Here is a 25,143-nt window from a genome sequence, read left to right as displayed (position 1 = left end):
GCCAGCACCGCCATTCAATGTGATCATGGCTGATCATCCAAAATCCCCACTTATTCTGGTTGGACTATATTGCATGTGTAAAATGTTTGGGGGAAAACATTGCAATCCAATGTCTTCAGCAATGGCTAAAATAGATTCAGTAATGGGTGTGGCCACTTGTCAGTTTTATTTATTCTTGCTAATTTAATTGATCCTTCAGTTTATTTACCAATAATGATTTTTGTTTTCTGAAGTGTTCACATTCCACTTTATTCCCATAACATTTCTAGAGAATGAAAACATGTTTTATTTTCTCATCCCTAAACGTCACCCATTCCTTCTCTCCAGAGATGCTGCCTGTCCCCCTGAGTTACTCCAGCCTTTGTGTCTTTTTTGTTTTATTTTAAAGCTGGGACTATCTTTCACTACAATGAACTTGAACTTGTTTCTGCCGATTAGAAATGAACAATTAGATTTAATAAATGCAAATTTCAAATTAAGTTAAGTTATATAATTTGGTTAAGAAAAGCCCCATTGAACTGGAGTAACTATACAAGATTCAGTACAGATAATCTACAGTCATAAGGCATTCACCAAGTCAGAATAATTATTTTTAATTGAGCAACCAGCCAAAAATCAATGAAACCAACAGAAATGTTTAAAGTTCAGAGTCCATTGTGTTAAGGAAACCCAAAAACATCTCATGCAAACATCAACATTTAGAAAAAAAAGTACATAATAAATAGACCCAATTCAAGTTATTTATAAATGTTAAATTACAATCTCTTGCATCCCAACTCCACCACCGCTGCATTCTCTCTCTTCTCCCCCCCCCCCCCCCCCCCCCCCCCCCCACCCCACATACTTTACACCACATGCACACAAATTCACTGACTAAAAAACATCATGGTGTGGGAAAGCTGAAAGAACAATATGGTAGGAAAATGCAAGAGGTCCAAAAGAATCTGAAAAAGAAAAAGTAAATTTTAGGCCTTTAGAATTTGTGATCTGTCAAGCACTTAATTCTAGCATGCTCAGGACAAGATTAAAAAAAAATCTTTTACAATAGTATATATTTTCCAGTGAACCTACTGAGTTTAAAGAGTGTGTGAAATGTACAAGCCGTCACTATGGACCCTGGCCCATACTCTAGACCCAGGGTTCAGCTGCAAACCTTGCCCTTCATTTAATATGTGTATGGGCTCAGCCTCATTCATTCCAGGGAAAAGAGTCACAACCAATCCATTCCCTCAGTTTAAGCCCTCTGTTCCTGTTAACATGGGCCGAAGGGCCCGCTTCAATGTTGGTATCTCTAAACTACCATCTACTGCCTTTTAGTAAGAAAAACTATCACCACACTGTTTTTTGCCTTTGAAGCAATTTCCTGTCCACCTGTTACTGATTTTTAATTCAATAGGTACCAGTTATCTGTAACATCTTCTAGCTGAGAGGTGATTGGGTGTGAGATGAGAGTTTCACGATCTTGGAAGTGGAAAGCTGATAAAAATCCATAGTTACCATCTGAAATCACAGTACCCTTTGAATACAGTCTCTATGATCTGGTTTGAAATCTTGTTTCTTCTGAAATTCCATACTGTTCCAGTGGATCCTGCAGTTAGAGAACAGGAACAAGCATTAGTCCAAAAATGAGAAACGATCACCCAGAGGGGCTTCACTGCATCATAGAAGCCCCAAACAATATTCTAAATTCCAAATGATGGCAGCAGAGTTGCAGTATATTTATCCTCGCCAAATTTAAGTTTACAGGTGCAGCATAGAAATAGACCCTTTGGCCCACGCCGACCATCGACATGCTAACACTATCCTACACAAACTAAACTAATACAGCTGCATATAGTTAAAGTGCCTTTAATGAACAGAATTTTGTACGGAGTGGCTTAGTTCAATAAGAAACCTTAGTCTTTTTTTTAAAAAGGTGGGAGATAGAAAACGGAATTATAGACCAGTTAGCCTGACATCGGTGGTGGGGAAGATGCTGGAGTCAATTATAAAAGATGAAATAGCGGCACATTTGGATAGCAGGATCGGTCCGAGTCAGCATGGATTTACGAAGGGGCAATCATGCTTGACTAATCTTCTGGAATTTTTTGACGATGTAACTAGGAAAATGGACAAAGGAGAGCCAGTAGATGTAGTGTACCTGGACTTTTAGAAAGTATTTGATAAGGTCCCACATAGGAGATTAGTGGGCAAAATTAGAGCACATGGTTTTGGGGGTAGGGTACTGACATGGATAGAAAATTGGTTGGCAGACAGGAAACAAAGAGTCCCTTTCAGAATGTCAGGCAGTGACTAGTGGGGTACCACAAGGCTCTGCTGGGACTGCAGGTATTTACAATAGACATGAATGATTTAGATGAAGGGATTAAAAGTAACATTAGCAAATTTGCAGATGACACAAAGCTGGGTGGCAGTGTGAACTGTGAAGAGGATGCTGGGTGAGTGGGCAGATGCAGTTTAATGTGGATAAATGTGAGGTTATCCACTTTGGTGGCAAAAACAGGAAGGCAGATTTATCTAAATTGAGTCAAGTTGGGGAAAGGGGAAGTACAACTGGATCTAGGGGCTCCTTGTTCATCAGTCAATGAAAGTAAGCATACAGGTACAGCAGGCAGTGAAAAAAGCAAATGGCATGTTGGCCTTCATAACAAGAGGAGTTGAGTATAGGAACAAAGTGGTCCTTCTGCAGTTATACAGGGCCCCAATGAGACCACACATGGAGTATTGTATTCAGTTTTGGTCTCCCAATTTGAGGAAGGATGTTCTTGCTATTGAGGGCGTGCAGCATAGGTTCACCAGGTTAATTCCCGGGATGGCGGGACTGTCATTATGTTGATAGAATGGAGCGGCTGGGCTTGTATACTATTTAGAAAGATGAGAGGGGATCTTATTGAAACATAAGATTATTAAGGATTTGGACACGCTAGAGGCAGGAAACATGTTCCCAATGCTGGGGGAGTCCAGAACCAGGGGCCACAGTTTAAGAATAAAGGGCAAGTCATTTAGAACGGAGTTGAGGAAAAACTTTTTCACACAGCGAGTTATGAGTGTGGAATTCTCTGCCTCAGAGTGGTGGAGGCTGGTTCAAGAGAGAGCTAGACAGAGCTCTTGGAGATACCGGAGTCAAGGGATATGGGGAGAAGGCAGGAACAGGGTACTGATTGTGGATGATCACATTGAATGGCGGTTCTGGTTCAAGGGGCCTACTCCTGCACATATTGTCTGTAAATCTAAATTAAAATGCAAGTCATGAACTGGGGAAGAGCCAGGGAAACTACTTAGAGAGCTATGATAGTAAGCAAGCAATGGCCAACTTAAAAATAAAGTTTACAAGTTACTTATCCCATTAAAGCAAAAAAATCCCACAGGAAATATGGTTTAATTATGGCGAGTAAAAGTTAAAGATTGTATTAGATTGAAGTTAAAGGCTCAACAGTTTCAAAACCAAATGAGCCTGAACAGTAGGGTGACTGAGTTTAAAGTAGGATACGAGAACACTTTGGCAAGAAACAAAAACATTGTACGAGCTTTTATATATTGGTCAAAGATTAACTTAGTTAATGTGGATTTCACAGACAGAGACAACAGAAATTAACATCGGGGAATAAAGAAATGGTGGAGAAACAGAATACTGGAATAAATGAGTTCAAGGAAATCAGCCTTTTAAAATACTAGTGCCCCTGAAATTAATGTGATTGAAGGGTGTTAAATCCCCAGGATAGGACGACCTGCATATTAGGGGTTGAAAATTATGGTTATGGTATAAGATGATGCTCTGTTGTCATCTTGCAAAATTCCTAGATTTTGGTAGAGTTCTCACAGATTGGAAGGCAATAATATTAATTAAAAAAGGAGTGAGACTGAGAGAGACAGCTGGAAATACTAGGCCAGTTACCTCAACATCAGCAGATGGGAAATAAATAAGGCAAAGGAGCAGAATTAGGCAATTTGGCCCATCGAGTATGCTCCGTCGTTCAATCATGGCAAATAAAATGTTCCCTCTCAAGCCCATTCTTCTGTCTTCTCACTGTAATCTTTCACACTCTTACTGATCAAGAACCTATCAATCTCCACTTTAAAAAATACCCAATCTATTCAAGGGATGTGGGCTAGGAACAAGGAACTGCAGATGCTGGTTTACAAAACAGACACAAAGTGCTGGAGTATCACGGCAGGTCAGGCAGCAAATTTGGAGAACATGGAAAGGTGGCGTTTCGGGTTGGGACCCTTCTTCCGGCCAATTCTGTTTGATCGTGGGAGGGGGAAGAGAGCTGGAAGGACAAAGCCTAGCAAGGGACAGGTGGATACAGGGGAGGGGGGAGTTGATGGACGAAGTTGTAAATTGTGAAACCAGGGGAGGGAATGTAGGGGGAGTGGGAGCAGAGAAATTAATGCAAGTCTAGGCGGGGCACAATGAATGTCGATGGGGAGGAAAAGGTTTGGTTAGTTACCTAAAATAGAATTCAATGTTCATACCCCAGCGAAATAAGGTTTTGTACCTCCAGCTTGTGTGTTTTCTCAATCTGGCAATGAAGGCGACCAAGGTTAAAAAGGTCAGTATGGCAATGAAGGAAGGGGGGGAGGGTGGAGAGAGAGAGAGAAAGAGTTAGGACATCCGGTAGGTCTTGTTTGGCATGTGTTCGGCAAAATCGTTGGCAAGTCTGTGCTTAGATGTCAAGGAGGCCACATCAGAAGCACCGGATGCAGCAGATGAGGATAGTGGAGGCGAGTGTGAACCTCTGTCTCACCTGGACTGTCTACAGCTTGTAACTCTTTCCTATACTATTCAGATGTCGTTCAACTAAAACATTACTTTAAAAAAGACAACGCATGGAAACAGGCCCTTCGGCCCACCGTCTGAAGTTATTCAATAGATTTTAACAGTAATGAATCACATTTGAAAGCTTATTAAAAATAACTCACTTTTCCAGTTATTTCTTTAATTTCATTTCGGTAAAAAATTAAACTTTTCCGCATGTATTCATAGCTGAAAAACAAAACCAATTGAAATCTATAAAACCAAAACATTGAAAAATTAATACCATGCTCGAATCGTAATATTTTCACACCCAAAGCATTAAGTCAAATATTATTTCCATTGGCACGCCATCTTTAATCTAGGCTAAGGGAAATCAAGAACCAGAGGTCAGGTTTAAGGTGCGAGACAAGATTAATAGGTACCCGAAGGACAAACTTTCATGGAGGGTGATGTTTATATGGAATGAGCTGCTGAATGAGATAGAGGCAGGTACTATAACAACATTTAAGACACTTGGACAGGTACAGGAAATGGGCAGTGTAGAGGAATATGGGCCAAACCAAGGGAGATGGGTCAAGTGCAGATAGGAATCATCCAGAGCTCATCAACATAAACTGAATGGCAGTATAACTTCCAAAGATACAGCGATTGTCCCATACCACAAACTGGCAGTTGGCAAATTCGTGCTTCAAGCATTGCCTGGCTGTCAAAGCCCTTATACATTTTAAATGTCTTTGAATGTCTGACACAGAAGCAATTAAACAGTTGTTTTAAATGTCATTTAAAATGCTAAAAGTAGAATTAGCTAAAAATCCAATTAATTATAACGAAAAGGGAACTCCTCTACCTTATTTTCTGCATCCTGCAATCTTTACTAACATCATTAGGGTTTGGGGCTGTGCCTAGCTCCAGTAAACAAGTCCACACAGCAAAGGCTAGCATATCTCAGCAAGGTGGAGCTCCACAAGACTCGACACAGAGTCTGACGGCAAAGTGAACCAACAGATTCAGCATTCAAAATTAATCAGCAATTCAAGGGTGGCGCAGCGGTGGAGTTACTGCCTTACAGTGCTTACAGCACCAGAAATCGGGTCCGAACTAGACTACGGGTGCTGTCTGTACGGAGCTTGTACGTTCTCCATGTGGGTTTTATATATATATCACTTGGCATTATTAAAGTCAAGGTATTTACTTTCATTGTTGGAACATGGAATTCATTGCTAATTAAAATTCTGTGCAATAAATAACAAATGGTATTGTAACTAAAACATGGAAAGCATTAAATGTATTTTTTCATGAAGCTTGCTACCACTTCAAATGCTCTACTGATTTTTCCTACATTAATATTCATCACAGCAGTCAAGCTGAACTTTGTCTCCATCATAAATTCAACTGCAAGTTTTGAGATGTCTAATTGACAATAAATCCATGACCCAACAGTCATGAGAAATAGGTAGCTGCTTGACAAGTTTAATGTAAACAAACTTAAAATTAACTAGTTACTATAATTTTAGGCTGTGTACACAGCGTCTTTGATAAAATAGGCCCATAAGTTATTTTAACGAAGGTCTCACGGTTTAATCCTCTAAGACTACAGGAATAAAGGTGGCAAACATTGCTGTTCACTTACATACCTAGCTTTTGTCAAAGCTTCAATCCACTCCTCACATTCTTCTTTAGTGTCACACATAAATGAATATTTTCTTTCTGGCTCATCTACAAATACTGCAATCAAATAACGAAAATACTGTTTATTTGGCTGTTGTCATCACCACATTTATAAATGAAAAAGAGTCCCAAAACAGAACATCGCTTCATGTCCTCCTGAGAAGCTGCCTGACTGACTGAGTTACTCCAGCACTTTGTGACTTTTTGTGTCATCCAGCACCTGCAGTTTCTTGTTTCGCCAATATAATTTCACATCGGCACTAAAACGAGGCAAAAATACTACCTCTCTAAAGTGTATTTTGTAACTAAATAAAAACGCCCCATAATCTGACACAAATAAATATAAATTTGGAGTTACAGAAACTCAAGTTGCAACATTATAAATATGTCAGAAACATCATTAAACCAGCAGACTTTCCTTAAATAAGCTTGATGATAACATTGACAAACTACAGGTGCTCATTCCACAGGTTTAGAAGTCACAAGAAACCATGCCAGCACAACATGGTGTTGCAGTGATTCAAGCTAAAAAAATGTAGCCTTGAACATTAGCACTTGTACAAAAGTTCTGTACTTTCATTTTCTGCATAATCAAATTTTGTGAAAGCAGATGGCTGTTGAAGTGATAAGTTATCAACACAAGGACAACTATAAAGAAAATGAACATTTTTAGAATTATGGCAGTCTCTGCCCCCAATACCATGTCCCCTTGAGAAATAAAGAGAGAAATAAAACATTTTCTTAACTGGACAAAATGGGTTTTTTTTGCCACCAAAAAAAAGGCATTTTGTTAGGAAGACGCTGTCGGGACAATTACAAACACAGCACACCAGATGAAAAAAAATCCTTGTTGACAGCAAAGGCAGTATAAAACTAAGTTGTACAAAACCTAAATTGTACATCTCGAGTGCACAAACCCCCCTCCTCAGCTCCACTGCCCCCCCCCCCCCCTTCAGTCTGAAGAAGGGTCTTGACCCAAAACGTCAACTATTCCTTTTCTCCGGAAATGCTGCCTGATCCACTGAGTTACCCCAACATTGTGTGTCTATCTTCACCATTATAATGAGGCAGTCTCCTCCAAAAGCTACAAAAGGCAGCTACAGTGGAAAATGGAAAAGATGTTGGGATTAGTCCAATATTTTTGGAAGGTTTCCCTAAGCAGGTAAGCACTTTATTTGGCCCGACGGCGCAAACATTGCCACAAGTTGCTCAAGCGGAATTGTGTTCCAATATCTAGTCACAATGGTTACAAAAAATCAACAACATAAAGAAAGATTAATGATCACTAAATTGTAGAAGGCAACATCAGCCTCTGAACTGGAGGCACAATTGTGGGTTGAAGCGTCAAAGACAACATGCAATAGAGATAGCGCTCAGTCAGAAACGTAATAGAGAAAATGGAATAGGGTAAGGAGTTCCAACCTCATGTATAGGGTGATTTCACGAAAGGTCACTGGAGCGTAAATCCCCACTCACGTGACCGAAAATTTTAACTGGGGGACAAGCGTCACTTCCGGTACATGTTAGTGGATGGGAAAACACGCTTTCACACCCGTTAAAAACATCGAAAACGGCCAGGTTTTGAGCTGCAATTAAGTGAGCCAGTCGGGGTGACCGTGAGGAACAGCTGCCTAAATTTACAGTCCAAAAAAAAGATAGAAACTAAGGTAAATACAAGAGGGAGCTGAAGGGGCCAAAAAGGCGGAAGTTGATAGCGGACATTTTTCGTGGAGATTTAAAGATCCAAAATATCGGGAATTATCGCGTTTGCTCGCTGCATTTCATCAAAAGTGGCATTATTGGCTTTGTTATCTTTATTCATTTGTTAGATGAAAAGTATTAAAAGTGAAAAATCCGTCTGTAAATCTGTAAATTTAGGTAGCTGTTCCTAACGGTCACCCCGACTGGCTCACTTAATTGCAGCTCAAAAACTGGCCGTTTTCGATGTTTTTAACGGGTGTGAAAGTGCGTGTTTTCCCATCCACTAACATGTACTTCCCATCCACTAACATAAAATGACGCTTGTCCCCCAGTTAAAATTTTCGGTCACGTGAGTGGGGATTTACGCTCCAGTGACCTTTCGTGAAATCACCCTATAGAATCTTCATCTATCTAATGCAAAGCCTAGCAAGGGAGGATTCACTACCGATTCCTAATACGGTGAAATTGCCAGAGGGGCAACAATGATCATAAAGTCGTTCAAATTATGATCCAGGTATTCTCTGGACTTGGAATAACAAAGTTACTTTTCCCCCACAGGATTTTCAAACACATTCCTTTTTAATAGTCACATTTTTTTTTTTTTGCAAGCTAAAAAATACTAAAGGCTAGACTTTACACTGTTTAATAGAGTATAATTTCACACTTCTCAGTGGAAGAGATTACTTGTTAATTTCCACGGCCAGCCACGGTGAAACTACCAGCTTGAGTTCTTGTGAGACAATGGTGTCCAATTACTACGGGCAGGTCATGTGAAAACACCCAGGACTGCTTCTCGCTCCTCTCTTCCTCTTCCACTTCCCCCCCACCCCCGACCACTTTATTCTGCTTGTCAATTTCCAAATTTTGCATTTGAAAACCCTGTGAGAAAAATAACTTTGTTATTGCAAGTCTGAAACTCTCATGAATTCCACAGATTCACCACCCTCTGGTTGAAGGTACGCCCTTTCATTCTGAGGCTGAACCCTCTGGTCCTACACTCTCCCGCTAGTGGAAACATCCTCTCCACATCCTTTCTACCCAGGCCTTTCATTATTCAGCAGTCGACCGTTGCAAGTTCTTGTCTAATAGCATCAAAGTTGGCCTTGCCCCATTTTAGAACTAACTTGTGGACCCGCCCTATCCTTATTTAAAAACGATCTTAAAGCTAATAGAACCATGGTCACTGATCCAAAGTACTCACTCTTAAACACTTCAGTCACTGGCCCAATTCCTTAAATGTAGGTCAAGCTTTGCCCTCTCCCTTGTAGGGCCCTCTACATTTTGCCTGAACACATATGACAAACTCCACCCCATATAAGACATGGGACAATGGCAGTCTCAGCCCCAAAGAGATCATCCCCATTTTATGTCTGAGCTCCACCCATATAGCCCGACTGTACAATCCCTCAGTAATGTGATCACAGACTATTACCATGATGTTCTTAATCAATAGCGTAATATTTTAATGCTGTATATTACATTCAACAACCTCGTTAATATGCATCACATCAGAGAAGTTAATAATTATCCACGTTCACCTGCCAATTATTACTAACAGGAAGTAGAAGTAAAAGTCAAGTTACCTAATGAGAAGCCAATGTCATCTTCCTTTTGGATTTTACACTGCTCAAGTAACAAGGCACCAACGGGCTGGTAAATAAATGGCATCAGTGTGTTAACATATTTCTGAATACAAACAATTGTCAAAATCGTTACTGCTTCCTTATTGACAATATGTCCACCCTCATTCAACTGGCAAGTTCAGCAGACATGGAACAAATATAGAAAATAGAACACTACGGCACAGAAACAGGTCATTTAGCCCACAATGTCCGTGCCAGACATGATGCCAAGTTAAACTAATCTCCTCTGCCAATGTCAATGAATAACTTACTGTATCAAGAAATTAAATATTTATCAAAGTTTGGCCTGAAATGCATTATACAACAAGATGGAACAAGAAAATAGCCAGCTCTTAAACATTTTCCTTTATGTACGTTACTGTCTTAAGAGAAAACAGGTCATAATTGTTTTTTATTTATCCAAACATCGCCAAACTATTGTAATGACACAAAACATTGATCGATAAATTTAAAATGAATGTAAAGAAAAGTAGATATTGCATCTTGTATTCTCAAGAATTATGCCATGCCATAGAAAAGCTGGTCGGGGGGGGGGGGGGGGGGGGGGGATATGCATACATAGACTGATGCGGCTAGCTCCTGTGTTAGCATTGAGGATTTACAGTAACAGAGCAAGGATGGCAGCGAGGTTATGAAGCATTCTGGGGATATCATGCAAACATGACAAGAGGGATAACAAAAAGACTGGAATAACTCAGTTGGTCTGGCAGGACCTCTGGAGAACATGGAGAGGTGACTTTTGGGTTAGACCTGTGGCCAATCAGCAAATTATAGAGAAGTTATGGTAGGTTGGAAGAGTAATCATGAAAAATCTCAGACAACAATATCCAGATTGAGGAATACAATAAACTGGTCAAGGCAGGAATGCATCATACAAAGAAGTGTAAACTGGTGGTGGTCGGAGGGGCCGTAGGCGCAGAATGGCAGCCACGCTTCCGTCAGTCTGCCCCAGGGCAGCTGTGGCTACAGAAGTAGCTTACCACCACCGAGTGTGACTGAGGAGTGAATGAATAATGCGATGTAAAGCGCCTTGAGTATTAGAAAGGCGCTATATAAATCCCATCCATTATTATTATTATTAAACGGGAGGCAGCAAAATATTTCTGTTGAAGAATTATGTGCTTGTGGTATCACTGGAGGCTTTTTGACAGGAGATGTATTGATTATGATAATGGATAAAATTGTGTCAAGTATTCTGCATTCTAATTAAACTATGAAGCAGTCTTACCTCCTCTTCATCAATTCTGAAGTAGAAAAGGAAGTTGACAACTAGTTTCACGAGCCGACATTTTGCAACTGAATAAAAGGAAAATGAAGATATTACCAGAAAAAATGTTAACGGTTCTACAGCCATATGTGCAAAGCATTATTATTACTTTAAATGTTTTCATATAGAATATAGTGCATAATCTCAGACATATGGGTGGATGTGGAGATAAACCCTGTACCTGCTCTTCTAAGATAGAAGTCATGGAAGTCAACTTCTAGTTTTCATACATTTAATAGCTGACTGAACTTTGAGGCCAAAAATTACAGCACCATTAAAAAGGGCTTAGTGTAATTAATATTTTATACTAAAGCTACCCCAGTTGAAAGTATAAATACATAATAGCTGGAAGAAAACAGAGACAGGGGTTAATAATCTAGGTGAATTTTATTAGTTTTATTGGAACCTGTACAATGTGGCTATCGTTCATTTAAATCCCAAATAACAAACAATCATATCAAAATTCAACTTTAAAACAGATCTGATCACAACTTTGTTGGGTCTTCAATTGTACTGAAAATGACAAAAGTGCTGCAATAACTCAACAGGTCAGGCAGCATCTCCAAAGATCAATCATGAGCGACATTTCAGTTAAGGACCATTTTTCAAACGGTTGATTGGGCAGCCTCTCCAGAGACCCACTGAGTTACCCTAGCACTTTGTCTTGTTTCGTAAATCAGCATCTGCAGTTCCTTGCATTTCTTGTACTTGCGCTGTACTGTTCTGCTCTATATTCTACCATTAACAAATCTCTCCACTCACGCTGTCGCAGTCAAGGATTTAATGCACAAACTGTGTCCCTTCTGCCCCTCCATTTCGTTCAGAATTGTATCATTTAATCTCTCCTCCTTTCTGCTAGTGTGCATCACTTTATATGTCTATGCATTAAATCCATCATGCCCTATACCCTTCTGCCTAACCAGCCCCCTACTCCCCCCACCCCGGCCTGTTGTGATAGGTCTCCCCAGTGCCTCCTACTGCCCATTCGGCTCAGCAACCCCTGTTGTGACAGGTCTTTTTATGAAATACAGTGAGCAAACGCGATAATTCCCAATATTTTCAATTCCGATATCTGCACAGCCAATGTTCGCCAAGCACTTTAGCTGTTGTTGTCCCTTCAGCTCTCGCTTCTATTTACCTTCATTTCGCTTCACTTTTGGAATTCTGAAGTTGGGTACATGTCTCTCACACTTACCCCGACTTCCACGTTTTTTTACAGCACAAACATTCAACATTTTGGAGGTTTTTAACAGGTAGGAAAGTACGCGTTTCTTGCATTAATAACATATACCGGAAGTTACGGATGTTCTCCAGATGGATTGAGCGGCTCCGTACGTCAAGCCCTATGACCCAGTGACCTTACGTGCAACCCCCCCCCTATACCCTTCTGCCTAACCAGCCCCTACTCCCCCCCCACCCCACCCTGTTGTGATAGGTCTCCCCAGTGCCTCCTCTTGCCAATTCGGCTCAGCAACCCCTGCTGTGACAGGTCTTTTGCTCTTGATCTCTTCCCTCCTCAAGCCCCTCCAGCCCACAGATGCCCCCCCTCCACAGCCCTTCCACCTCCCCCAGATAACCACAATACCCCTTACCCCCACACCACCGGCCTCTCCAGCCTCTGGGAACCTCCACACACACCCCCCTCTCCCCCCGGAGCCCCTCCACTTCCCACAGGGCCATCGACCCCCGTTGTGACAGCCAGCTCTCCCCGGCCGCGACCCCAGGCTCGTCCTCACCGTCGCTGCGCTTCGGCCCCCTCATGGTGAGCTCGGCAGCTTTCTCCGCCGGTTGCTTGGATAGACACAGCAGCTCCCTCATGTTGTACCTCATGATGGCGGCGTCCGCTGCTGCCCCACCCGCCCGCCCGCCCGCCGCGGACTGAGGGGGTGAGGGGGAGAGGGGGAGACGGAGAGACGGAGGGAGGGAGGCCCCCGGAACCCCGACTACTGCAGCCGGCGGTGATCGGGGGGAGACCTTAAACAACTGCTGCACATAGTACACAAACTCTGACACCCGCTTTAAGTGAAAACAGTGGGGGAGTTAACCTGCCGGCAGCGAGTAAACCGCAGCCTCGTCGCCTCCCGCTCGTCGCCCGGTGTCAATAAAGTTGTTTGAAGAACATCCTTCTTCCGATGTTTTTTTGACCTTCTTCCGGTGTTTTTTGACCTTCTCCCGGTAGGGTTTTTACCTTCTTCCGGTGTTTTTTGACCTTCTTCCGGTGTTTTTTTTTTTACCTTCTTCCGGTGTTTTTGACCTTCTTCCGGTAGGGTTTTAGACCTTCTTCCGGTAGGGTTTTTGACCTTCTTCCGGTGTGATCGGCGAGGCCGCTATAGGTAAGGTGACCGGGACCGGGGCCGGGACCGGCTCAGCTCAGCTCACGGCGCCGGAGAGGAGAAGGGCAGGCGGGGTGGGAAGGGAATGGCGCGATGGAAGCTTCCGGACCTGACGACCGAGCTCCCCCTTTCGCTGATGCTAGGGGCCAGGCGTCCGAGGCCTGCTGTCCTCTGACTTCTCACTAGTCACAAGAATGTATCATCATCATTACATTTCGAGGATTTTCAACCGTGTTTTAACTCTTCTACCTTTGCACAGTTATAAACTTGCAGTGAAAGGGCAAACAATGCGATAACATTGAATATAAACAGTAGCTTGTCTCATGTAAATGACGAGCAGTAGCCTGCCGGTAGAATTAAATGGCAACAACATGATCCATGAAGTAAATCCATAATCCTTGACACCCGTACCAATCTAGAATCTGTCAATCTACACCTTAAAAATACCCATTGATTTGTCCTCCACAGCAGTCTGTGGCAATGAATTCCACAGATTCACCACCCTCCGAGTAAAGAAATTCCTCATCATCTCATTTCATAAAGTACATCCTTTTATCCTGAGGATACGTCCTCTGGTCTTAGACTCTCCCGGTAAAGGGCCTGTTTCAGCACAGTATCTCTAAAACTAAAAAACTAAAACATCACCATTACCACTACCACTGCTGCTACCTATGGGTGTCCCACAGGGCATGTCCCGGACTTTATTGGTGCTATCTTGCATTTTGCCCGCTTCATCAAATCGTGTTTTACCATTTCATGCTGCCATTTGATTAGACTGTGGGACAACTCTCCCAATTCTTGGATGTCAGTAAGACTCACTTTGTCAGATTGATAGGGTTGGAGGTGACTTTGACATGTTCGAATTTGCCTGTGTTGATACCAGTTGATACAACTGTTTTATTATTTTCTCTGTCCAGAGTGGTAATAGTACAATTGAATGGCTTGCTGGGTATTTTAAAGACCATTTAAGAATCAGCTAGACACAAAATTGTTGGAGTAACTTAGCAGGACAGGGAGCATCTCTGGAGAGAAGGAATGGGTGATGTTTCGGGTCGAGACCCTTCTTCAGACTGATGTCAGGGGAGTGGGCGGGACAGAGATAGAATGTAGTCGGAGGCAGTAAGACTGGTGGGAGAACTGGGAAGGGGGAGGGGATGGAGAGAGAAAGCAAGGGCTATTTGAAGTTAGAGAAGTCAATGTTCATACCGCTGGGGTGTAAGCTTCCCCAGCGAAATATGAGGTGCTGTTCCTCCAATTTGCGCTAGGCCTCACTCTGACAATGGAGGAGGCCCAGGACAGAAAGGTCAGATTGGAAATGGGAGGGGGAGTTAAAGTGCTGACTAACCGGGAGATTAAGGCGGACTGAGCGGAGGTGTTCAGGGAAACGATCGCCGAGCTTACGCTTGGTCTCGCCGATGTATAGAGATTGACCCCTGGAACAGCAGATACAGTAGATGAGGTTGGAGGAGGTGCAAGTGAATCTCTGCCTCACCTGAAAAGACTGTCAGGGTCCTTGGAAGGAGTCGAGGGGTGAGGTAAAGGGACAGGTATTGCATCTCCTGCGGTTGCAGGGGAAAGTGGCTGGGGAGGGGGTGGTTTAGGTGGGAAGGGACGAGGGAGTTGTGGAGGAAACGGTCTCTGTGGAAAGCAGAAAGGGGTGGAGATGGGCAGTAATGGCCAGTGGTGGGATCCCGTTGGAGGTGGCGAAAGTTTTGGAGGATTATACGTTGTATGCGACGGCTGATGGGGTGGAAGGTGAGGACAAGGAGGACTCTGTCCTTGTTGCGAATGGGAGGAGGGGGAGCAAGAGCGGAGCTGTGGGATATCGAGGAGACCCCAGTGAGAGCCTCATCTGTAATGGAAGAGGGGAAACCCTGTTTTCTAAATCAAGAATGAGCTATATAGATATGGGGGATCAGTGGCAGCCAGTCAGGTTTACTAAATGTCCTCTATGATTGTGCTTTTACCTCTGTGATCACCATGTCAAGGAATTGCCATTCATGGTGTGATCTAAAATCACTTCCAAATCACTGGTGAAGCAAGTAATGTTTCTTTACAGGTCAGGCAGCATCTCTGGAGAACATGGATATGTGACATTTTGGGTTGGGAAATGGCATCCATCCATTCCCTCCACAGATGCTGCCTGACCTGCTGCATTTCTTTTTTTTGTAAATCAGCATCAGCATTTCCTTGTGTCTTATGTTTCCAGGAAGGAATGCATTCCGGGCTAATATGTCTGCCCTTTTGTTTTTTAAATCTTTCAGATTTTGGATTAAGATAAAGTTTATCAAGTAACCATGGATTTTCAACATCGACCAGGAGGAAAGACTGGGAGCGGCGGGGTCGCTTCCTCTTCTGAAAGCAATCGAGATCGAAGAGAGCGGCTGAGACAGTTAGCGTTGGAAACCATTGACATAAATAAGGTTAAACTTTGGTCCCTGTGATTTGTGCACTTGCGTTACTTGCATTCATTCATGCTACCTCATTATAACTATTCTTTTTCTCATTTTATAGGATCCTTATTTTATGAAAAATCACTTGGGTTCTTACGAATGTAAACTTTGCTTAACTCTTCACAATAATGAGGTAAGTTCAAAGGTACTTTGATGATTTTGTTTTAAGCTGAAACTGCAAGGGGATGGAATCTCATCTCACCCCTAGATGGTTCTTGAGCTAGTACTGCCGCTGCCTCACAACACTGGATACCCAGGTTCGATTCTGACCTTGGGTGCTCTCTGTGTGGAGTTTGCACGTTCTTCCTGTGACTCCTGTGTGGGTTTCCTCTGGGTGCTTTGGTTTCCTCCCACATCCCAAAGATGTGCAGGTTTGTAGGTTAACTGGCCTCAGTATATTGCTCCTTGTGTGTAGGGAGTGGATGAGAAAGTGGGATAACATAGAATTAGTACAAAAAGGTGTGTGTACTCAGTGGGCTGAAGAGTGTGTTTCCATGATGTATCAATAAACTGAATTAAACTAAGCTATTGATCTTTACTTTTCATTGCTGACTATACAGAATTTTTTTTAAAAGCAAGAAAATCAATGTTGTAAATTCCTACAATCCTTTACTATATTTCTTCCTGTTCTTCATTTCCAAAGAGCCCCAGTTCTGTTTGTTTTTTCTAGTGTAGAAGAAACCACATCATGAGCAGCAAATACAGGATACTAAATATAAAGTACACGTTAATTATTGATTTGTGCTTCAAGATTATTTGAGGCCTTGGATGGTGAGGAGGGAGTTGGTAAAAGGTCTTTTATTTCTCACAGTTGCACACCAAGATGGCACAGGAAAGGGAATGGGAAGTTATTGAAGATGTAAGGGTGAACCATAGCCTCCTTGAGGGGATGTGGAATGAAAAGATAAAAAGAACAGTAGGGGGAGAAGACCACATTGGCCATGTTACAAATGACAGAAGCTGATCAATTGAATGTAAAACTTTCAGTTTGAAAAGTGAAGCCAGGGGGAGTCGTATCTTCATTGTGTGAGTTGGGAGGTCATGGGGGAGAGGTTTGAATGGAAGTGTGGAATTGAAATAAACAGAATGGTGTATAGTCAGCAATGCGATTAAATATCTTCTCAATAAACAAGTTAGTTATGTATCGCAACAAGGAATTGCAGAAGCTGGTTTACCAAGGAAAGACACAAAATGCTGGAGTAACTCAGCAGGTCAGGCAGCATCCCGAGAGAACATGGGTAGGTAACGGAAGGGTCCCAACCCAAAGCGTCACCTCTCCATGTTCCCCAGGAATGCTGCCTGACCCGTTGAGTTACTCCAGCATTTCCAATATGAATGTGTTTGTGCGATGGATTCCCTCTGTTTTAATTTGATTTAATTTTTCTCTCTAGGGGAGTTATTTGGCCCACACACAAGGAAAGAAGCACCAGACTAATTTGTAAGTGTGTAAATATATTGGATGTGAAATCATAATTTGAGACATTTGGTGTATTTCAAAGAAGCATGCTTTTTCGTTCTGAGAGATTTAACTACAAATGCAATTAAGATCTCTATACTGCACTTGAATATTGCTTTCACGGTGAATCAGGGTATTGAATGTAAATGTTGCAAAGAGAGAGGAAAGGGAGGCAAATTTAATTGCATGTTTACCCCCAAAGAACATTGTATGGGAAATAAATTATTTAGGTATCCTAAGTCTGAAATGGAAAATATTAAAGTGCCAATGTCAGTTCTGTGAAAGAGTTAGGTGTTTATTTGGAGAATGCATTCAATGTCTTACTCTTGCCATCAATACTTAGCAAGGTACCAAAGCTCTGACTGTGGTAAGGAGAAAACAATAGCAAGATTAGAGTTTTAGGCTTGCGGCTGTTCATTCGAGAGAGTGCAGGCATCTTTCATTCTGTTGCTCACAGTTCAGTAGTCGAATGGGCTCACTGCATGGTATCCCCTTTTATCTCTTCCCCAGTAAATAAGCAATTCCTGTGATAATGTGACTAATGTCAGAGTTTTCCACACGAGGAATTGTGAGCACAGGCTGTACCCCATGATGCTAATGCACAGTGCTGTGTTACACCACATCTCTACTTTTGCTTTATGAGACCTTAAAAGACCGCAGTGGCACAATGCATAGCGGTAGAGTTGCTGCCTTAGAGTGCCAGAGGCCCTGGTTTGATACTGACTAGTGCTGTCTGTATGGAGTTTGTATGTTCTCCCTGTGACCAGTCATGGATTTTCTCCGGGCGCTCAGGTTTCCTCCCGTACTCCAAAGACGTACAGGTTTGTAGGTTAATTGGCTTCGGTAAAATTGTAAATGGTCCCTAGTGTGTAGGATAGTGTTAGTGTACGGGGTGATTACTGGTCGGTGCAGACATGGTGAGCCGAAGGGCCTGTTTCTGTGCTGTATCTCTGAAGTATAAAGAACCACATCTTTATGCATTTGAGGTGAAATAGAGACTTTAATGGTACATCTGCTGGGTCTTCTTGATTTATTAACAAGAACCAACAGCTCTAAAATGTATCAGCCTGGGTTTAAGCTTGCTTTGTTGAAAGTGTTTATTTCTGCACACTTTAATTTTCTTGATAGACTAACGCAGGAAAGATAACTTTAGTCATACCCGTGACTGATTTAAGAGTTAAATAATTTCTGAATACAGAAAAATGGCAATTTTAGAAAACAATTGATATAGGCTACTGCATGTGCTTCCTTCTAGAAATGGGGCACCGATGGTCACTTACTTTCTAATGTGGTTGATGGAAGTGTTGCAGATATGGGGATGAGACATTTAACATAATATACTGCATGCTTATGCAAAATTTGGATGAATGGGTATTGTTTCAGGAACTAATTTTTGACAGTTAATATAGAGATAGAATTTGTATGACAAGTGTGGCTGTTCCATACCAAGGGATCTAATCAATGCTTTGAATACAGGGCACGACGCGCAGCGAAAGAGGCAAAGGAATCACCAGCACAGCCAGCACCTGAGAAGGTTAAAGTGGAGGTGAAGAAATTTGTCAAAATTGGTCGGCCAGGCTACAAAGGTATTTGTGACATTTTGGCAATCGCTTGCTATTTTGTTAAAAAAATATTACAACAATTTTAGCTACGCAGTGGCACAGCTGGTAGAGATGCTGCCTCACAGTGCCAGAGTCCCGTTTTCAATCCCGAGCTCAGGACCTGTCTATGTAGGATCTGAGCATTTTCCCTGTGACTGCATGGATTACCTCCGGGTGCTCTGGTTTTTTCCCACATCCCAAAGACGTGCAGGTTTGTCGGTTAATTGGCCTCTGTGAATTGACCTTCGTGCGTAAGGAGTGGATGAGAAAGTGGGATAATATAGAAGTGGTGAGAAAGGATTTACCCAATTTATCAAATATATTAAGGGTTAACATTTCTTTTTACAGTGACCAAACAAAGAGATTCAGAAGTGGGACAGCAAAGTCTCCTTTTTCAGGTAAAATCCTTTTGTGCTCTGTGTGCTTTGATTGCGATAGAAACCATTCTTCTTACATTCAGTAAATCCTCTGTTCATTTCTAAAAGAAGTGGAGCGTGAATCTAAGAGATTACTATTACCTTGAGTAAATGATCAATTCTCATGTATTGGCTCGGTGTTTGATCAGGCTATCGTATCCATTCCAAATGTTGGTCGTCGGGTACTGACATGTACAGTAAAATCCTCTCCCTCGGGCTCTAAACTTAATTGTACAACTGTGCAACAAATATCAGCTAACATAGTGAGATGAACCTGACTTCCATGTCTGTATGACTCATGGGCTGAATAAACTTGTTCCTTTTACACCTCTATTATAAAGCTTAGGTGAATTGTTCAACTATTACATTAGGATGGAAATGTCAAAGACTAGAGGGCTTAGTTTTAAGGAGAGAGAGGCAAAGTGTAAAGGAGATGTGCGGGACCTTTTTCTTTTACACAGAGGGTGGAGAGTGCCTGGAACGAGCTGCCAGGGTTGGTGGTGGAGGCAAATACGATAGTGGCATTTAAGAGACTTTAAGATAGGCACATGGATATGCTGGGAATGGAGGTATATTGTTCGTGTTTAAGCAGATGAGGTTAGTTTACCATGACATAATGGTTGGCACTGACATGGGCCAAAAGGCCTATTCCTTTTCTGCACCTTTCATGTGGAATAAAACCCCAAATGATACAATGTGGAATTATGCAGCCTGTATCATGCAATGTTGGCCTTATAGTGGATGGGATTGGTGGAGAAAAGTTATCACATTTTGCTTGTGAGGAAACAAATCAACTTTCAAAGCTTTTTCTTTATGTTATGCTTTTGATTAGTGGTCACATTCTACATGCATATATCTAGGACATGCTGCTTTAATTAAAATACATTTCAATTTTATTGCTTAGATTGATTATCCAGAAATCGCAGAAACTGTAATACCACGCCATCGGTTTATGTCTGCGTACGAACAACGAATTGAACCACCTGACAGACGCTGGCAATACTTGTTGTTTGCAGCTGAGCCATACGAGACCATTTCCTTTAAGGTATTTCACTTTGGGAAATTGATGGGTGATTTCGGGAATGCCACGAGAGGCAAAATAAATATTGTTTTCCCACGCACAAGAGTTATACATTATTCCAGATATTTAGTTTGTTTTCCAAGTTTAAAAAAAATGAATTGGCCAATAATTTATTTATCTATTTTTAAAAAATCTGTGGAAATTTAGACCAAAGGGAATTTAAATAATTTGAATTGTGGGTGAAATTAAGAGGAATAGGTTATAGTCTTATGAACCTATTTGTCATACGAAACAAAGTTCTGAAACCGGTTTTAAGGTCTTATTCGTTTTCTATAATGTTTAAGTACCGACGTACTACTTGTGCAATGGGAGTCATTGATTGTGGCAACATTTGAGAAAATCCCTTGGCTAGAAATGACACTTGTTAAATGGGGATGAGAGGAGATTTGTTAAATGTGGATCATTTTGCAAAATGGAGCACAGATGAAACTGTGAAACCAGCAAATAAACTAGTCTAAACAAATGGAGTTGATTTTGGAAAAGTGCTTGGACCATATTTTTCCATTTTATTTTGCGCTCAAATAATAAATTGCTTTAGGTGAATGTTACATTAACAGGTCTGCTTATTTCATCACCTTTTTATTTCAGAGTAAAGCTTAAATTCTATCTTTCCTACCGCAGACATTTTGTTTAGACTATTGAAAGAACTAGTTATAGCACTGAAATATCTATCATTGATAATGATAAGTAACAAACCAATCTTCTCCACACATCTTTTATTGCCCTCAGGTACCGAGTAGAGAAATTGATAAAGTTGAGGGGAAGTTTTGGACACACTGGAACAGAGAAACAAAACAGGTATCTTTGTGTTTGCATTATCATTCCAGATCATTTCTGCATAAACTAAGTTGTCTATATTCTTTGATTATGACTAGCTTCTTTTCAGCCATGCAGCACAGCTTTATTAAGGTCTCTAGATAATAGCATTTCTGCAAAAGGTCACACAACAGAATAGCTTTTAAACAGCACTAGAAAAAAGCTAAGATCGGGAAGCCTTTTGCTCGCAGAATGTTCATTTGTAGTATATTGGAACAAACAAACAAATTAGGAGCAAGAATAGGTCACACATAATAATAATAATAATAATAATAATACATTTTATTTGTATAGCGCTTTTCAAGGACTCAAAGTCGCTTTAACATCCCCTTGAGCTTGCTCTGACGTCCAACACGTTCAAGGCTGATCTGAACAAAACCTCAGCTCTGCATCGCTGTCTATCCCGTTGCTTATCAAGAATCTGGCCACCCCCGGCTTTAAAGTGGTTAAAGGCTTGCTCCACCACCCTTTGAGAAAGAAAGTTCCAATAAATCACAATCTCCTGAAGTGAGAATTTCACATCGTCTGTCTTAAACCGACTCCTTATTTTTGAATAACGATTCTTTGTTATAAATCCTTCCACTGGAGGAAAGATCCTTTGCACATTTAACTTGTCCAAATTCCTCAGTGTATTATGTGTTTCACTTTTCTGAAGTCCAATTGATCCAAAGCCAGACTATCCAACCTTTGCTCTTAATATGCTCCAACCTGGGCAAAAGACTGTGCGCTTAGCATCTGGTAGAATTAACTTGCAAATTAGCTTGCAAATATCTGGTAGAATTAACGTTGTTGAATTCCTACTCCATTAGCTCCATAAGCTGGCATGCTTGAAACTTAACGCAGAGGAAAATGTTTCTTTTGTCTTCCGCAGATTAAACGTCAGCGGCAGAATTTTTGCATTTACTCACAATTCACTTACTCTTTCTTATGTCTCTTGGCATACTCTCTCTCCTCTCAATTGCTTTCCTATCTTTGTTTGTGCCATCAACAAATTTGGCTGCAAAACACTCAATTTTATCTTCATGATCATTGATGTAAATAGTTGACACTGCAGCACTGCTCTAACTGTAATTTTGGTTAACTTCTGCTGTTGTCTACTTGGAAAAAGGTAGTGCCCTGAATAAGGAACAATATTTCAACTGAAATGGAACCGTTGCTTTTGTTTATTAGTTTGGTTTAATTTCATGTTTTTGGCTTGTATACCTTTTAATTGCTTAGGCTGAATTTCCCAATCATCTTCAAAAATATGTAATTTAGTATCCCGGTCTTTCTGTAACTGAACTGCCTTTAAAATTAGGCTCCTTTAGTTAAGTTGTCGCTACTCATTCTTCCACTGAAATACATCATTTTTTTACTTCTATATTAAACTTCATTCACCATGTGCCTGCTCACACGATCAGTTTGTCTTTGTTCATTTAAAGCTTGTTGCTCCCCAACTAACTGCTATTCTGTTTCTGTGTTTTGTAAACATTTTGAAATAATCTTCTGCCATTAATAATTCCACGGACACAATCATTAATATACATCAAAAATAACAGCAGTGCTCTTCAAAGGGTTCAAAGGTACAGCTCTTAATTCCTGTTCCAAATCTTCAGAGACCTCCTCTATAAATTGGAAAAGCAAACATTAATTATTAGTGCCTTCATGTTTTGTCCTTTAGCTAATCCACACTGCCAGTACCTATTTAATGGGTTTCAATTTTGCTATCATGTTGATCATGTATGTACTTTGTCAGATATTGTTTGTGTATTGAATATATATTTTTAAAGATTACAGCTTCCCATCCACGTCATCTATTTTTAATTCACCATGAGAGTTTACAAATTTAAATACAATAGGTTCAGGATTAAAGTTGAGAATCTGGATAAGAGTCAAGAGTGTGTAATTATCATATGTATAGACACGGAATAATGAAATAATTACTTGCTGCAGCATAACAGGCCTGAATAAAGAATTAATATGGTTAATGGGAGTGTGTTTCATCGTTTGACTGCCCATTTCAGAACAGTTCTTTGCAGATTTACATTTTTTTAGAATCCTCTTTCTCTCTGTTATATGCTCAGTTGTGTTGTTTACTGCTTGATCGAAGGATACGGCGTGGAAACAGGACCTTCAGCGCACCAGGACCATGCTGATCATCGATCACCCTTTCACATTAGTTCTATGTTATTCCACTTTCTCATCCACTTCCTAAACACTAGGGGCAATTTACTGAGGCCAATTAACCTACACATCCGCGCGTCTGGAATATGGGAGGAAAACGGAGCACCCAGAAGAAATCCACGTGGTCATAGGGAGAGCGTGCAAACTCCACACAGACAGCACCCGAGGTCAGGATCGAACCCAGGTCTCTGGCACTGTGAGGCAGTAGCTGTACTGTTTACCATGCGATATCTTCCCATTCTCTATATCTCATCCCACAAAGCTGGTTTAGTTTATATCATTACGTCGTTATCAATACACTACGGAAAGTTAGAGACGTTGCATGGCCATGCTGATGATAATGTGACCTTTCTAACTCTCAGTATTTTTCTATTCATTTAATGTTGTGCTGGGATCAGTTTGACCTCCTGCTTTTTTTTCTCTCCCCAGTTTTTCCTTCAGTTCCACTTCAAGATGGAAAAGCCTTTACAGCCACAATCCTTGCCCATTGGACCCCCTGGACTGAAGACCAGACCACCGCCGCCACCGATCATCAATGGCATGCCACCAAGGGGCCCCATGCCGCCAGGCGCAATGCCAACTCCGCGACCGGCAGGCATGCCCATGCCGCCAATGCCACCTGGAGGCCCGGTGCCACCACAAATGCCACCAGCTCCACAGGGACCACCACCCACTCCCCAGGGACCTCCCCCCACCCCGCAGGGACCACCCCCGACCCCGCAGGGACCACCCCCGACCCCGCAGGGACCGCCTCCGACCCCACACGGAATGCCCCCGACCCCACAAGGACTGCCCCCACAAGGCATGCCCCCACAAGGCCCGCCCCCACAAGGCATGCCCCCACAAGGCCCACCCCCACAAGGCCCTCCCCCACAAGGCCCGCCCCCACAAGGCCCTCCCCCTCAAGGCCCACCCCCACAAGGCCCGCCCCCTGTTCAGATCCTGCCCCCAGCTCCGCAAGGCCCGCCCCCGGCTCCGCAGGGCATGCCTCCAGCTTCAATTTCTGCTCCGATTCCCACTCCGGCCTCTGTTCCACTGCCCACTATGATCCACATTCCGGGTCCGTCCCCTGTTCCAGCTCTACCGCCAATGTTAAGGCCTCCGCTCCCCAGTGAGTCTGTACAAATTGGGGCACCTCCTATTCCTCTCCCACCCCCTGGTATGCCCCCTCCTCCTAACTGAACTTTACATCAATATAACTTTTGTAGATTGGCCTTTAATTGTTAATTTGGTAGTATCTATGTGTCTTGCAAATGTACAATACTTTGCGATACTTCACCGACCATTAAATAAATTTGACAGCGATTTTTAGTGCCTGCCTTATTGTTCATTTACAAACATTTTTAATAATGTAATTATTCCAATTAGTAAGTATTCACTATTTCAGATCTTTATGGCTCAGTAGGTTTAAAAAGTAATTCATGATTTACAGCACAGAAACAGGTCCTTCAACCCACAATATCCGTGCCGAACATGATAAGATTTATAAGGGGTATTTTTATTGAAGCTCTTAAGTCTGATTAATCTAAGTAGGTATGGTTGAATTAGATTAATGTCTTATTATTATTAATGTTTAGTGTTTTCTGGGTCATTCGTAACTGTCACTGTATGTCATGTTACTTGTGGGTGGAGCACCAAGGCAAATTCCTTGTATTAGGTATGTTACAATACTTACCTTCAGCGGCGCTGCAATTCTGCCACTGGCCCTGTGCGCGATTTCAAGTCAAGTCAAGTCAAGTCAAGTTTATTTGTCACATACACATACGAGATGTGCAGTGAAATGAAA

At 41.8% G+C, this 25,143-nt stretch overlaps 2 protein-coding genes across 2 annotated transcripts; one reads left to right on the top strand and one right to left on the bottom strand.

Moving 5' to 3' along the window:
* Positions 1-568: 568 nt before the first annotated feature.
* On the bottom strand, positions 569-13,146 carry plekhj1 (pleckstrin homology domain containing J1). Its single transcript, XM_033046918.1, has 7 exons — positions 12,775-13,146; positions 11,000-11,067; positions 9,712-9,778; positions 6,394-6,484; positions 4,924-4,987; positions 1,498-1,588; positions 569-944 (listed from the first exon to the last, which is right to left on the bottom strand). Exons 1-6 carry the CDS (start codon positions 12,866-12,868, stop codon positions 1,532-1,534), a joined length of 441 nt encoding a protein of 146 aa, XP_032902809.1. The 5' UTR covers positions 12,869-13,146; the 3' UTR covers positions 569-944; positions 1,498-1,531.
* A 151-nt stretch (positions 13,147-13,297) lies between these two features.
* sf3a2 (splicing factor 3a subunit 2) lies at positions 13,298-24,660 on the top strand. Its single transcript, XM_033046917.1, has 9 exons — positions 13,298-13,371; positions 15,636-15,794; positions 15,886-15,957; positions 17,216-17,262; positions 18,757-18,866; positions 19,230-19,279; positions 20,202-20,342; positions 21,108-21,176; positions 23,787-24,660. Exons 2-9 carry the CDS (start codon positions 15,669-15,671, stop codon positions 24,537-24,539), a joined length of 1,368 nt encoding a protein of 455 aa, XP_032902808.1. The 5' UTR covers positions 13,298-13,371; positions 15,636-15,668; the 3' UTR covers positions 24,540-24,660.
* Positions 24,661-25,143: the final 483 nt, after the last annotated feature.

The sequence above is a fragment of the Amblyraja radiata genome, chromosome 29 (genome assembly GCF_010909765.2).
Source record: "Amblyraja radiata isolate CabotCenter1 chromosome 29, sAmbRad1.1.pri, whole genome shotgun sequence".
Lineage (NCBI taxonomy): Eukaryota > Metazoa > Chordata > Chondrichthyes > Rajiformes > Rajidae > Amblyraja > Amblyraja radiata.
Note: the sequence above shows the minus strand (reverse complement) of the source record. Positions and strands in the feature narration are given on the sequence as shown.

Excerpts from the sequence above, each read along its gene's own strand:
- plekhj1 (XM_033046918.1), bottom strand. The coding sequence starts at position 12,868 with ATGAGGTACAACATGAGGGAGCTGCTGTGTCTATCCAAGCAACCGGCG. Across the intron at positions 9,779-10,999 it reads TCAGAATTGATGAAGAGGAG|CCCGTTGGTGCCTTGTTACT; the intron begins GTAAGACTGCTT and ends TTTATTTACCAG. Across the intron at positions 4,988-6,393 it reads GAAGCTTTGACAAAAGCTAG|CTATGAATACATGCGGAAAA; the intron begins GTATGTAAGTGA and ends TTTGTTTTTCAG.
- sf3a2 (XM_033046917.1), top strand. The coding sequence starts at position 15,669 with ATGGATTTTCAACATCGACCAGGAGGAAAGACTGGGAGCGGCGGGGTC. Across the intron at positions 17,263-18,756 it reads AAGAAGCACCAGACTAATTT|GGCACGACGCGCAGCGAAAG; the intron begins GTAAGTGTGTAA and ends CTTTGAATACAG. Across the intron at positions 20,343-21,107 it reads ACGAGACCATTTCCTTTAAG|GTACCGAGTAGAGAAATTGA; the intron begins GTATTTCACTTT and ends TATTGCCCTCAG.